At 46.2% G+C, this 15215-nt stretch overlaps 1 protein-coding gene across 1 annotated transcript in view; it reads right to left on the minus strand.

Annotated features, from left to right (window-relative positions):
- CCDC69 (coiled-coil domain containing 69) overlaps positions 1–731 on the minus strand; it is a 36940-nt gene extending 36209 nt beyond the window's left edge. The window contains exon 1 of the mRNA XM_064484461.1: positions 669–731. Coding sequence (XP_064340531.1) covers positions 669–716 — 48 coding nt within the window. The 5' untranslated portion in view covers positions 717–731. The remainder of the gene's footprint in view (positions 1–668) is intronic.
- Positions 732–15215: the final 14484 nt, after the last annotated feature.

The following is a 15215-nucleotide window of genomic DNA, read 5'->3' on the forward strand; positions in this document are numbered from 1 at the left end:
TGTCCATCAACAGATGACTGGATAAAAAAGTTGTGGTATATTTATGTAGTGGAATACTACTCAGCCATAAAAAAGAATAAATAATGCTGTTTGTAGCAACATGGATGGAGATCATCATTCTAAATGAAGCCAGAAAGAGAAAGAAAAATACCATATGATATCACTCATATGTAGAATCTAAAAAAAAAAAAAAGAGGACACTAATGAACTCATCTATAAAACAGAAATAGACTTGCAGACATAGTAAACAATCTTATGGTTACTGGGGAAAAGGGAGTGGGAAGGGATAAATTTGGGAGTTTGAGATTTGCAAATGTTAGCCACTATGTATAAAAATAGATTAAAAAATAATAATAAAATAAAGTTTAAAAAAAACCTGTCAACTCAGTGGGCACTGAACATCTTTCTAGCCCTGAGAGCTTTCTCCGTTCAGGTCCTGATTTAGCCCAGTCGTTCCCCAAACATGTTGTCTGCCCAGAGTGACTTTCTTCACCATCCATCTCTGTGGATTGTAATTCTACCTGTACATCAAGAAGCAATCATGTGCCCTCTCCTTCCAAAGCCCTGCAGTGCCTGTTCTTCAGCTCTCTTACTTGTTTGTGCGCTCTGTGAGTCCTCCCCAGTGGACTAAGGGTTACATAGCTCTGCCTCCTCCCTCCTCACCCCACCTGGTCCTTAGTAGGTTGTAGGAGGTTGTGGCAGAGGCTTCCAGTCATCTTTCTCAACTTCCATTCTTCCTTAGTAACAGAATCCTGATCTTCTCTGGGACAGCAGGGTGGTGGGCTAACAGGCTACTTACTCAGCTTCACTTGAATCGGGGGTGGCCGGGGATGTGGAAGGGGAAATTACGCACTGGGGCTTCCAGGAAAACATTCAGCAGAAGAATGACTCAGCTGGGAGCAGGGTTCCTCCTTTCCTTGCCCCTGCTTTTCATGCCTGGAATACATACATGATGGTTGAATTCTAGTAGCCATTTTATTACCCTGAGCAAAAATATGGAAGGAGCCTTGGTTTCTGATGAATTTATGGAGCCCCAATATCAGCTTAAAAAAATTTTTTAATAGAGATACTGGGGATTCAACCCAGGACCCCATGCTTGCTTAGCGGGTGCTCTACCACTGAGCTGTACCCACCTACTCCATACCGGCTCTGGTCAACTACTTCCTAGTATTTTCACGTAGCAAACAAATTTGTTTAAGCCCCTGCCACTGAAATTCTGTCACTAGCAGCAGAGCACAATATCTAACCACCTCCTAGGCCACTAATTAAGGTTTGTTCTACTGCATTTAGTTAGAATAATTTACTCTTGGAGACACTATGTTCACCCCAGCTTCAGTTCTGGAGGTGAGACACAGGGCTCTGCTGAGAAAGATACCCTGGTTTCACCGGACTCTTGATGGAAATGTTGGTTTTGACAGCTTCCTCTTGGAAGGAAGAGAGAAGGAAATGAGAAGTAACATAAAGTCGTTGAATCTTGAGCGTCTATGGGAGTGTTTCTCAAAGAGTTTGCAGGCTCATTTGCTATAGAATCAGCTGGAGTCCTCTCTCCTTTTTCACTTTTTGGATCAGCCCTGGAGGACTGAGTCTGAGGAATTTTCACATTAAAATTTTAGCCTTATTGCTCCAATGGTTGTGGTGGGCCATTTCACCGGGGAATCAAATGGCTACACTAATTATGTTGTATTGTGTTGAACTGAATTAATGGGGAAGTCCCTGGAAAGGTGCATTGAGTTTGAGAATTGCTAATTAGCAAGAAGACATCCCTTACTATTTTCCCAGAAGACTTGCGGTTTGGGACTTGGGGCTGCCTTGGGAGAGGCGACAAGATTCACTTAATCACTTTCTTTATACCAAGAGTAGATTCATGTCAATAATCTTTGGTTAATGCTTTCTCTGCTCAATGATGTTCAGGTCCTTCAAGGTCTGAGGAGTTTCTCAAGGAGCTTCTACAGTGATGCAGAGTACGAGGGTACAGAGTATCTCCTAAGGATTCCAGGGGACACTGCACATCATCTCTCTAAGTGGGCTCTAGGGTCTGGAGGCTGCTAGGAATGGACAGGAGCCAACATTTCTTTACGTCAGGGGATCAGCAGCATCAGCATCTCTTGGGAAATGGTTAGACATGCAAATGACTGGGCTCCACCCCAGACCAGCTCCCTCAGAAATGCTGGGTGTGGGGCCCGGGAATCTGTTTTATAAGTCCTCCAGGTAATTCTGAGTTGTGCTTACATTTGGGCTGCTTTCAACCTTTATGTCCTCTTGGCAGCCATGTTTTAACGGGCACAGAGAAGAGGGATAGAGTGCGGTCCAGGGCTCAGTGAGTCTACAGGTGAGCCCCATTATCCACGCCTGAGACATCCTTGGCAGCCAAGTGTCCCGTGTCTAGGCCACTCCTACTGTGCCTTCTGCGTGAAACACAGGGGACTGTTCCGTGGGTTCTGAGCCAGGCCCTGAGCTGTCTCACATCTGGGAGCTAAGGCTGAGTCCTTCTGGACAGAGTCCTCTGAAGAGCAGCTTGTTGGTTTAATCAATGAACAGAACTTCAACACTAGCTGGGGGTTTCCCAGGCCCAGATCAGGGTTGGATACCGACTTGTCTGGCTGCACCTAAGTCAGCCATCTCCCTGTCCTCTCCAAATGCCCCCCCCATCCCTTATCAGAGGACCTTTGGCACCTTCTGCATGTTCCCACCAGACATCATTTTCCCTATTCCATTCAGTTCCAAACATATTTACTGTATACGCCCAGTGTGATCTCAGTTTCCAGCAGCCAGCCTCACTCTTTGATTTGAAAAATGAGTATTTTCCTAACAATGTTACCTGATATGTAATCAAAATTTAAACAACACTTTTCTAACAGAAAGCATCCCTAAATCCCTCCTTTCTAGAAAATCTGGTATTTCCCACCCTGATGCTGCCATCCTTGCTCTGCTCCATTGGGAGCGTCTCACAGGGAACTAGCTGGAGTGGGAGTTGGAAGACAGTGAGGCAGGGACTGTTATTTTCTGAGTCAAAAACTGGAACAAATGATTTAGCAGAGGAATCTGTGACGTTTATATTTTTGTTGACCAGATTCTACTCATTGACTCTTTGCCAACATACTGGAATTTCTGGGGCATCTAAATGGTTTGTGGGGACAAGGAGGCAGAATATTTGTAAATGGGAGCAACCCAGAACACATAAGAGGTATGGTCTAAGTCCAAGGCTTGAAACCTAAATGCCTGCAAGGCTGCGTAGGTACACAAAGGAGGAGAGGGCATGAGATAGGGCTGGGTCTAAACTGGGGACCACAAAGTCATCTAAAAGGAGCACAAGCGGATGTGATGCTCTGGATGAGCACGAGAAGGAAATGAAACCCCAAGCTGGCCTGAAACCACAAGCTGGCCTGATCTTCTAATTTTTGAAGAGAAACTGGAAATCTTTTTTTTTTTTAATGTATAATTTCTCTCTCTCACACACACACACATACACACACCATCATGCAAGCTAAACAAAATATTTGCAGGAGGTTATGTCGCCACTGGTCAAGGTAGACAATATAACAAGGGGTATGGAAAAATACCACGGCAGAAAAGGAGCCACAAATTCTATCCGGGAGGAAAGGGACTGGCAGGTTTCCCCAGGAATGTGATGTTTGACCTGGGTTGTGTAGATTAAGCAGGGATTCTTCTTGTCAAGAACATGGGGAAGTGTAACTCAGGGAGGGGATGGATGTGTTAACTAACCTTATTGTGGGGATCATTTTGCAACATATACATGTATAGAATTCAAACTAAAAAAAGAAAGTGTGGGAGAACATTTCTGCCTAGTGCCCAGCACTGCATGGGTTTTCAGGGGGCTCAGCGCCTCTGTGTGGCTGGAGGGCTGGGTGAACGCAGGGAGGGAGGAGATGCAGGTAGACGGGAGAACCTTGAAGACTTGGCCAAGACATTTTTTACCTTCTCCTGTGGGCAGTGGGAGTGGCACCGTCAGACTGGCATGCTTCACGGTCACTCTGGGGCTTAGGTGGAGGGTGGACAGAAAGCGCTATCCCGGAGCCATCAAACATCTCCAGCAAGGGTTCAGGGGGAACCACTGTGGGTCCCAGAGGCACTTGGGTCCTGAAGGCCTGCAGCCCCTGGTACAGCTCAGGCCCTGGCCCCACTGAGCCCCCAGCCTGAAAGAATATGGTAACTGCAGCGAGCACTGCACGGCACAGTGTGGGTGCCCCCGGGTAGGGTAGGCGGAGAGCAGTGTCCTCTCCTCGGCCTGGGAGGTGGCAACTAGCAGCCGGCAGTGTTGTGGTTACCAGGGCCTTGGGTTACAACACATGTTTGTTTGGTTTTTTTTTTTTTTTAAACGTTGCAATACCTTTTAAATCTGGGCCCTGGACAGGATCCAAGGACTGTAGCGAGGACCAGCCCCTATGGTGCTTCTTAAAGAAGCAGCTGCAGAGGGAAGGAGCCACAGAAAGGTGGATTGCCGGGAGAGCCTGAGTTCAGGAAGGGCTTGGATGATGGGCAAGGCTGAAAGGATAGCAGATCTCCAGTTCACTCCATTCCCCCTTTTCCTTCCTAGAGGCACTTTTGCATCCGGGGCACTTGGAGATATCAATCTTCTGAGCTGTCCGGGAAAACTAGAAGCAGTGGGTAGCATAGCCCACGAATGTGGGGGCCAGTTCCTTGGGAGAAAAGATCTTTTAACTGGTCCAAGATTCAGAGTCCAGTTTGACAGGGAGTGAGTGCCCCATTGCAGGAGGTATAACACTGCAGAGGCTAACACTGGTAGGGCATGCTGGGGAAAGCATACAAGGGCCTGCTGGGGGAGGGGTCCTGAGGGAATGGATACTCAGATCCATTTTGATTGTGACTGGAAAGGATCTTTGTTGTGGTCCTTTTTTCCGAGACTGAAGTTATTCCTCAAAGGCATCGAGATTGGGATTCAAGAGACTTTCATTCTGGTACATGTCGGTGGGAATGTAAAATGATGCAGTTGCATGGAAAACAGTGTGGATGTTTCTCAAAAAATTAAAAATACGGTGATCTGATCCAGCAATCTCACTTCTGGGTATTTATCCAAAAGAATTGAAATCAGGATCCTGAAGAGACAGCAGTATTCTCATGTTTATTGCAACATTATTAACAATAGCCAAGATATGGAAACAGCCACCTGTCCACTGACAGATAGGCGGCTAAAGATAATGTGGTGTATGCATATGACCAAATTTTATTTAGCCTTTAAAAAGAGAGATGGAGGGTAGGTATAGCTCAGTGGTATTGCTCATGCTTAGCATGCATGAGGTCCTGGATTCAATCCCTAGTACCTCCATTTAAAATAATTAATAATAATAATAATAATAATAATAATAATAATAATAATAATAATAATAATAATAAGTTCTGCCACTCGTGACATGTTTGAACCTGGAGGACATTATACTAACCAATCACAGAAGGACAAATACTACATTTTCCCATTTATATGAGATATCACAAATAGTCTTTTAGAAGCAGAGAATAGAAAAGTTGTTCTAGAACTCTGCAGTATAACATCTTGACTACAGTCAACAATACTTTATTGTGCAGTTAAACATTTGTTAAGAGAGTGGATCCCATGTTAAGTATTCCTACCACACAAACACACACAAATAAAACAAAAACAAAAAACAAAGGGGCACAAGGAAACTTTTGGAAATGATGGACATGTCTATAACCTTGACCGTGGTGATGGTTTTAGAGGTGCTTGCATATGTCCCAACTCATCCAATCCACATTAAGTATGCACAGTTATTTGTATATCAATTATATCTTAAGAAAGTTGTTTTAGAAAAGAGAAAGACTTTCACTCTGATCCTTGGCTTGCTACTGATTTGCATTTTGACCCTGAATATTTCACATATGTTCACTTCTCTGGCCTCACATCCCCACCCCACACTTTACCCAGTGCCTGGCATGGAGTAAACTCTAGCAAAGATTTGTTGCACAAACGCATGAATGGATGAATTGGTTGGATTGGGTGTGATGGTGGACTTGGATCAGCAGGCTTCAGAGGCTACGTGAACCTTCTGGAAGTACAGTCACAACGGTGCACATGTGTGAGCGATTCAGTTTTTTCTCCGTAGAGCATCTGTAGCTTTAATCACCATTGCCATCATTGAGTGAGGATTTGTTATTATATGACAAGGTCTATACATACTTTATCACACTTGATCTTCAGGAACCATGAGAGAGATTGGAGGGGTTACTAGTTCTACTGTACTAAAGTGGAAAATCAGGTTGGGAGTGTAAGGACTTGCTTAGGGTCATATGCTGGAGTTGAACCCAGGTCCATCAGACTTCACAACCTGAGCTCTAAACCACCGTGGTAAATGACTATAGCCTCTCAAAGAGATGTGACCCCAGGAGGTGAAGAGAAAATATTCCAGGGTCCTAGAGTTCTGTCTCTCTGTGGGATTGTGGGGAATGGGGAGAAAGCAGTGGAGGTGGAGGAGGAAGCAAGCCAGCCGAAGCAGGACAGCGCCCACGCCGCAAGGGCTGCTATTTCGAGCAGCCCCAGAGCCCCCAGAAGGGACGGTAAGGGGGCGGGCAGGGAAGAGCAGTTGTAAGAGGAGCCCCGGGAGGGGGAGGGGGCTATCTCCTCCCCCGCCCCTGCTGCCTCCAGCTCACCCTGTCGCCTGATGTCTAAATAAGGCTTAGAGGCACATTCTGGGAGCTAAAAATAAACTCCGGCTCCCCCTCCTGCCCTTGGGCTCTGGCGACCTCCCCAGCCCCGTCAGGGCTCCCCTTGGCAGGACCAGCTCTTGGAGCACGCCCTCCCCGGAGCTGTAGAATCACGATTCACGCACGGCTCGTTGAGGACCCCAGGGTTCTGGTGGAAATGCTTCCCCACCGCAGGAAGACCTGGACCAGAACTCCCCGGTCTTGGCTCTGACCTAACAAACCTGGGCAAGTTCCTCATTTCTCTGACCCTCAGTCTCTCCACATGTGAAATGCAGGTGTTAGACGAATGATGTAAACCGCTGGCATTTTGAATGAAATCAGGATCCCACACTCTGGGGTCAAACTTTAGAATGTGCCCACTGGGGTTCTGTAGAGTATGTCTGTCCTGCAGACTCATTTTTAACTCACGCGGTCTTTATTAGGATCTGAATTAGCTGCCCATCCTTAACGATTTGAAAAATTTACATAAAAGTCTGGATTTCCAGCTTTTCTTGAACAATCAGGTCTGTACATAAGCGGTTTGTCAAACTAGGAGCCCGAATTGGGTAGTGGTCGCCCCCTGCCGGCGGTATGAACGTACTACAGGTGGCACATTTCCGCCCAGCTCTGTGGGCTGCAGGGTGAGAGGCACAAGGAGCAAGAGGAGTGAGTACTCTTGAGTGCAGGCAGATTCAGTTTGCCTCCCAGGGCCAGGACATTGGCATTGCTCTGCCCAGCAAATGCTTTTTGAATGAATGAATGAGACAGCTAATAGAATGCTTTGGAAACTGTATTACCAAACTGAACTCGGGTCTGCTCACCCAAAGTACAGGAAAGCCAATACTGTGACATCAGGTTGTGGTGAAGGAAAGAACAGCATTAATTGCAGGATACCAAGGTAGGGAGTGGGAGACAAGCCTCAGATCCACTCCACTTGGTTTTGAGTTAGGGATTTTTGTAAGGGGAGGAACAAGGAGGCTGGGATTAATCATCCTCTTGTGACATTTCTTAATCATAGTTTTGGGAATTAGGATGTCTCTGGCTTACGATTATCTGGCCAGGTGGTCCATGGCTCAGGGGTCTGTTAGCTCATCTTGCCCTGGAGAAACAACCTGTGTTTGTACATTAACGATGATAGCTATAATAGCAATTTTATTACGTTAACGATGTTACCGGCAACAGCAATTTTACTTATCTGACTCTGGTTGATTAGTTTTCAGTTAGCACAGGATAGAGGTCAGAGGGGACAAGAAAGGGAATAAAGTTTTGGCCAGAAAGGGAACTCAGATTTAGGGGAACTCGGTTTCAACTCTAAAGGACCCGTGATGGAGTTCTGACAATGATGCTGCCCATCTGAAATGTGTTTCCAGTGCATTGCTAGCCCCTGTGAATAAAAAATGCTGCCTGCCAACAAAGGACGCTGTGGCCACCAAGTCATCAGCCACTACCACCGCCCCATGGTAAACTGGAGGGAACTCAGGATGGAGACAAGCAGGCTGCCTGCTGCCAAGTCCTCAGCCTCTGCAGGCACGCCCAACAGTGTCCCCCAGAGGGGGCTCAGGATGGGAAAGAACAGGACACCGTCCTTAGATACCAAAGGTGAATATCAAAGGAATGATTTCAAAGAGCCCAGACTTTTGCATCTTCCTATACATAGAAAAGCGCTAAAGTCCTGAACTTGAGATATCTGGTTTTCTTTAATCAACAGTCTAACAGTAATCTTTTGATATTCTGACTACCTGGCCTTTGTTGCAAAAACTCCCCAATATCCTAGCTCCTCCCTACATCTTTGGAGCAGTCCTTCAGAGAGATCTAAGAGGATTTTTCCCTGGCTCGAGTCCTCAGAAAGTCCGTCAAATAAAACATAACTCTCAACTTGTAGGTTGTGTATTGTTTTTCAGTCAACACCCCTGTCCTGGAGTTGAGGTTCCAAGCTCCCAGAAAGGACAAGATCCTCATTCCCTTCCCCTCGACTCCACCCTCGCTGGGAGTCATTAGACAATTAAGTAGGCATTGCTGGACCTCCTTCCTGATAAGTCAGTGGGATTGTCCAAGATTGGACAATTATTGGCAGAAACAGCCAAGGTCTGTTAAACTAAAATTATTCTTGAGTCACTTTGGAGGCCAGCAAAGGGGCAGGGAAGGAAGCAGGAGGGAAGAAGGACAGGAGAGGTTGAGCAGAGCTGTTCAAAGAACAGACTTCACGACAGCTGTCACCCAGCTCCCCTTGGGCAGCTCCTTGAAGCTAGACGCTTCACAGAATCAAAGGATGCTGCATCTGGACTGACCCTCAGACATCATGGATTCCATCCCGCCCCTACATGCAGTAGGGTGATGAGGTATAGAGTGACAACCTGGGAACAGCTGAGGCTTTGTCCTTCCTGCTCTGTTTCAGTAAACAGAGGTGGAGGGGAGAGCTCACCAGATGCCTTCCTTGGGAGGAAATAGTGACTCCATCTGTATCCCACCCCTGCCACTCAGTGGTGGAGAAAGTGTCCGGTCTGGATTCTTGCTACTCTGTTGTCCTCTGGGTAACAGCCTCAGCCACATCAGGAGCTTCTTGAAAATGCAAATTTTAGGGCTCCAACCTAGCCCTGCTGAATCATAATCTGCATTTTAACGAGATCCCAGGTGTTTTGTATGCATATTCCAGTTAGAGTAAAGCTGTTTGGTCCAGTAGTTCTCCAAGCTGGCTGCACCTTGGAATCTTCTGGGGGGGGGGTACTTTAAAAAATGTTGATGCCCGGGTTCCACCCTGGGGTGCAGTCTGGGCCTGGGTTCCCAGGTGATTTGTTTAAAGCTCTCCAGGTAATTCCAGTGTGAGTAGCCAGCACTGAGAAATCACAGCTCTAGGTGAGGGCTCTAATGAGATGAAAATTTAGGGGAAATCAAAGCAACGCAGACTTGGACAGGGCTTCCTATCCTGGGCCCTCGGGACTCAGGTTGATCGGGGAGGCTCCTCCCAAGGCACCTTCCCCAGCCTTGCCGGGCCCGTCTGACCAGTCCAACCCCTGCTCCCCAAGGCACTGTTGGGTGTCCAGCTGCTCTCTGGTTTCAGAGAGGTGAAAAAGGGTAGCAGCTCCTATTACTCCACAGTGCTGCGTAGGGCTGTGGCTCTGAGTTGGGAGGACAGACACCTGGATTCTTATCCCTCTTCTGCTGGGTGGCCTTGGGCAATGTCTGTCCCGCTCTGGGCTTCAGTTTCTTGCTCTCTACAATGGGCTAGTTGAAATAACTTCCAGTGTCCCTTTTAGTTTTCTGCACATACAGACAGAAAGTTGAAAGACTTGGAATCTTGGAGATCATCTATTTTGATTCTACATTCTTACAGACAGGGGCCCCTGAGGCACAGTGAGATTACAGGCATTGTTCAAAGTCATAAATACCATTCCGATTTAGAGAACAATTTTTGCATCAGTGGAAAACTCTTTGGCATCCACAGCATACCCTTCTACATATCTGCTTATGCTTCTCTGGGCACTCTGTTCCTGTCATTGCCTCTGAAGTGTTAGATAACTCAGAACTATGGAAAATAATCTTTGCCTATAGACGTGTAATTCCTGTGGAGGTTAAAGGATTGATTTCCTTCCCTGACAATGGGAGAGGCCCATTTGCCTCCAATTATACACTCACCTCCACATTCCTGATCCATTCTTTGGACTCTCCTTTGTGCTGGTTGTAACATCTCACCGTTTCCCTAATTGAAGGAGTTAACAAGGAAATTGCTACTGCGTGCTCATTTCATCTCACCACGGGTTATGATTTGGCCTTCTTTTTGAAAATTACCCTTTAATAACAAGAATAGTCAAGATTTAAAAGCAGAAGTCCAGGCTAAACTTGGGATTGAAACCCACAGAAACCAGGCGGTAACAGAAGTGACAGGCGCATGGCCCACAGGGGCTGTGGGGAGTGCAGAGCCCAGATCCCCGGCAGCAAACCCTCAGCAGCTTCAACAGACTGCTGTCCGGTGGGAATTCAGGCCAGTGTCTCCAGATTCTCTGATTTTTTTTTCAGGAAAGCTGGAAATCCATAATTTGATGAGAAGCCACCTGCCAGTATACACTGGCAACCAAGTAAAAACCAAGTATATACATGACTATATATAAAATAAACAAGGTCCTAATATATAGCACAGAGAACTATATTCAATATCTTATAATAACCTACAGGGAAAAAGAATATGAAAAAGAATATATGTATGTATAACTGAAACACTTTGCTGTACACTAGAAACTAATGCAACATTGTAAACCAACTATACTTCAATAAAAAACAAACAAACAAAAAACCCAAGCAAACATTCTAAGAAACACCATGTAGACCAACAAATGATGTTGGAGGCTTCTGTCGCTGCCTGTGACCTCTTCACACTCAGGTGCTAAACATTCCTCACTATACTGAGGGCAAAACTGAGCAGGGCCCTGTGGGAATTTCTTGGATACGAAAACTTTTCCATGTCCCCCAGTTTCTTGTTCGTTGGAAAAGAGTTTTAGTCTTCTAGACTTTCCCTGAATTCCAAAGAACAGATTCAATCAGTTAGTAATTAGGGAACTGAGGAAATGCAGAAACAAAGGAAAAGCAGCCAAAAAGCAGTAGTTCAGCGGTGAAACAAGAGTCCTAGCTCCTCGGGGATGTATATAACAATCTGATACATACCTTTGAGTTGTTCTCCCAGAACTGAAAGCCCCTACCCAGGTGGAGGGTGGTAACTACTTGCTGAGACCCCAGGCCGGCCAGAATCAGAAAGTTGATGACTGAGATTCCTGAAACACCACCCGGATTCCTCACCACCAACCAATCGGAAGAAGGTCATGCACCCTGCGGCCAGCACCCCCAAATGTTGCCTCTAAAAACTATTCACCCAAAACCGTTGGGGAGTTCTGGTCTTTTGAGCAGGAGCAGCCCGCTTTTCTTGCTCGGCCCCTGCAATAAACCTTTCTCTGCTCCCAACTCCAATGGCTGGGCTTGTTTGGCCTCACTGTGAGTCAGGTACATGGCCTTGGGTACAAGGGCACTTCTCACACCAGCCTTTAATCCCATATACACTGGGTTTCCAACCACCACGTACAAGCACGGCTGAGAGGTCATCCTGGGCTCTGTTGTTCCGGGGCTCAGACCCAGTGACTCCTCCAGGAAGTCCATGGTGATATATGTTAGAGTGACAACAATTTCCAAAGTTGCAAACCGTCACTCCTAGCATGTGGGATCTTCAAGGACAAGGGCCTTGTTTTAGTAACTGTCCCCTTTATGTCTGTGCGCACCTGTTGTGTGCCAGGCGCTTTACGTGGCTGGATATCAACCTTGGTTGCACATTTGAAGTACATGGGATTAAAAAAAACTACCAGCCTTGGGTCCTACCTCCAGAGATTTAGATGAGTTGGCCTGGAGCGTGACCTGAGGGTTGGGAATTTTAAAAGCTCCCCAGAGAACCGCACTGTGCAGCCCTGATGGTCTTGACCGCTTAACACTTCACACGGGCTCTTCTCCCAACTATTTCCGTTTCTGCCAAAGATGGTCAAAGTCCACCTCTTCTGAGAGTTCTCAGAGTCAAAAATGTAGCCCACTTGCACTTTGTATGAGTTTAACCTGACTTCTTGTCTTTTGGTAATAATACTCTTGGATAATATCATGTTTATGTCTTGTTAACAACAACAACAACAACAACAAAAAGCACAATGTGAGAGCTGTGAGTTACACTTTTACTTGAGGACGTAGCGAAGAACTCTAACCCAGGAGACAATTCCTCAGGTAGCTCTGAGGAGCTGCTCCGAAGTGGTCGGTGGGGGAGGTAATTCTGGCCAAGGGGTCCACGCAATCAAACACGGTTCTTGGTAGAAGGTTGCTGCTAGTCATGAGGAACAGATAACTTAATGATTTCGGTGCTTTTTTTAAGTATGGGAAGATGTAAGAATCCACGTTCATAAAAATTTTTCCTGAAAATATCTAACTATCTGAAGGCTTATTCTGTCAGTTTTCCCACAGCACAGAGTGCCTCATCCTGATCTCTGCCCTGAACTCCTATCAGGCTGTACTGTAGGTATGACTGGAAAGTAGGCAACATCCTTTGTTTTAGTCTTTACTTGCTGATGGCTTTTCTTGAATAGACCCTAGTCTTTGTGGGGCTGGGGGTGGGATTACAGGGATGGGATCAGGGCCTTTATTTTGTCTAACTGTTGAGTCCGTAAGTATTTGTCGAATGAGTGAACAGCTTAGCCTGGGAGGTAGTTTATTATTATTATTATTATTATTATTATTATTATTATTATTATTATTATTATTATTATTATTATTATTAAATCCTTGTTTTGCAAATGAGGAAACTGAGCCCAGATAGGTTAAGCAGCCCCCACCTCTGCCTCTGCCTCCCCAGGCTGTCATAGGACACAAGCCTGGGCCTGCGTGAGTGGAAGCAAGTGGTCTGAACACGCCACTCTCCTCTTCTACCTGGCAATTTCACGCTTTTGGTTTCCAGGTCATGGTATCTATGACTTTCCAGAATCACCTCCAAAGCCCTTCAGGGAGAGTGTTACACACTATAATCTCCAAGGAATGTGCCCACACAGTAAGAGTTTCTCCAAGGTCCCGAGGAGCTTTAATCTTTTACTGCCTAAAATCAAATCCTTCTCGTGTAAAGAAGTGTGCCTGAGGCTGAGAGAATGGAGTATTTAGAAACTGGGAGGAAATGGTGTTGGGCTGCGCCCCTCAGTCCTGCAGTTCTTGTGATTGCCCAGCTGTAAGACTGAAGAGAACCCAGAAGGAGTCAGTGACAGAGACCTCAACAACTGAACAGGAAATCTGAAAAGTCAGAGGCAAAAGTCCTGAAGGGACTCCTGACTCCCTGCCATGTAGACTGATGGAGGCAGACCGGACTGTGCTGCCATCTCTGCTACACAGGGGAGGAGGAGGTTATTAGTTACAGGGCCATGATGCCACAAGGGCTCCTTGGTTGCCAGGGACACAGCTGGAATGCATCCCCCACCCCTAGATCTTTGGGTTAGTAACCCTCACGAGGGGGCAGTTTCCTGTTGATGAACAAACATAATGGAGCCATTCTCGTCTGAGGGCTATAAAAATCCATAGCTGGGGGCCAGGCATGCAGGTAGTTTCTCATTAAACTTTAAGCTTGTAGGGGAGGCAATCATGAGTGTAAGGTAGGGGTGAGGCAGGGCCGGGTGAGGCAGGGCCAGTTTCGGCAGGGGATGTATGGAGAGCAAGAGAGCTGCCATCTTATGGGCCTGAGCATACATGTGGGTAATAGGGTAGAGAGGCCTTGGCAGGTGCAAAGATGAAGCAGGAACGATGCTAGAAGGGAGCTGTGCAGCCCCCTTCCTGTTTTCCAGTGAGGCTCCGGAGCACACGGGTGTCAGCATCCAGTTTCCCCACTGACACGCTGACCAAAGAACACAGCCAAAAGGATACCTCTCATACCTCTGCGGGGTCAGCCTTGGGAGAAGTGAGTTCTAGTTTTGCTTCTGTTGTGTGACACTGGACGAGTCCTTTGCCTTGCAAGGCCTGAAACTGCACTTGTGTATAATGAAGAGGCTGCACTAGATGAGAGAGGGGGTGATCAGTATGGGAGGAAGGTGTGCAAATAAAAGATCAGGTAAAGTCTGGAGCTTGGTTAATAGTAATATATCAATGCCAGTTTCTCCTTGTTTATAAAAAATATCCATATATCTTTTTTTTTAAAAGAAAAATACCCTTATATATTAATGTTAACATGGGGGAGACTGAGAAGGAATTCTGTGCTATTTTTGCAACTTTTCTGTAATCTAAAATTAACTTCAAAATAAAACATTTCTTTCAAAAAAGATGATTAAGTTTTAAATTCTACACATGCTTTCATTTATTCAACAAACATTGATCACCTATTAGGTGTGAGACACTGGGTACACATTACTAGTGACCTAAAGTCATGGTCCTACCGCTTGTGGGGTTTACAGTCTAGAGGTAATTTAGCAGAAATAATATCTCTATTGCTTTTATAAAAAGCAAACCTCAGCTCAAAGTGTAGTAGCTTAACGAAATCTTGTCCGATGGGGTATATGTGAGCAGAATCCTCGCTCTATCACTTCCTAGCTGTGTGACCTTGGCAAGGCCTTATCGTGTATGTTTCCTCAGTGGTAAAAGAGGGCAAAAAAACGGATTCCCTCGTAAGTGCTTAACAGTACTAGGCACGCATTAAAGCACTTACTAAATGTTACTTTTCATGATTATAATAATTATTAAAAAGACACAGTGATTCATAACTCGGCTATGGAGGAGCGTAATATTGACATGGAGCGTGACACTTTTTGTCAAGAAGGACTTGGGTGCGAAAACATAATGATCCTTCCCGCAGCGGCTTACAGCCGGAGTTCAAAAACCACAGCCCCTCCCCTTCCTCGCGCTCTAGCCCCGCCCTGAGTTAGGCCCCGCCCCTCCCTCGCGCTTTGACCACCCCCCCTCGCACGAGCTCCGCTCCGCCACGTCTCATCCCGTACTCGGACCCGCCCCTTTTCTCCTTAGACTCCGCCTTCGTCCCAAAGACAGGGCCTGAC

The sequence above is a fragment of the Camelus dromedarius genome, chromosome 3 (genome assembly GCF_036321535.1).
Source record: "Camelus dromedarius isolate mCamDro1 chromosome 3, mCamDro1.pat, whole genome shotgun sequence".
Taxonomy (NCBI): Eukaryota; Metazoa; Chordata; class Mammalia; order Artiodactyla; family Camelidae; genus Camelus; species Camelus dromedarius.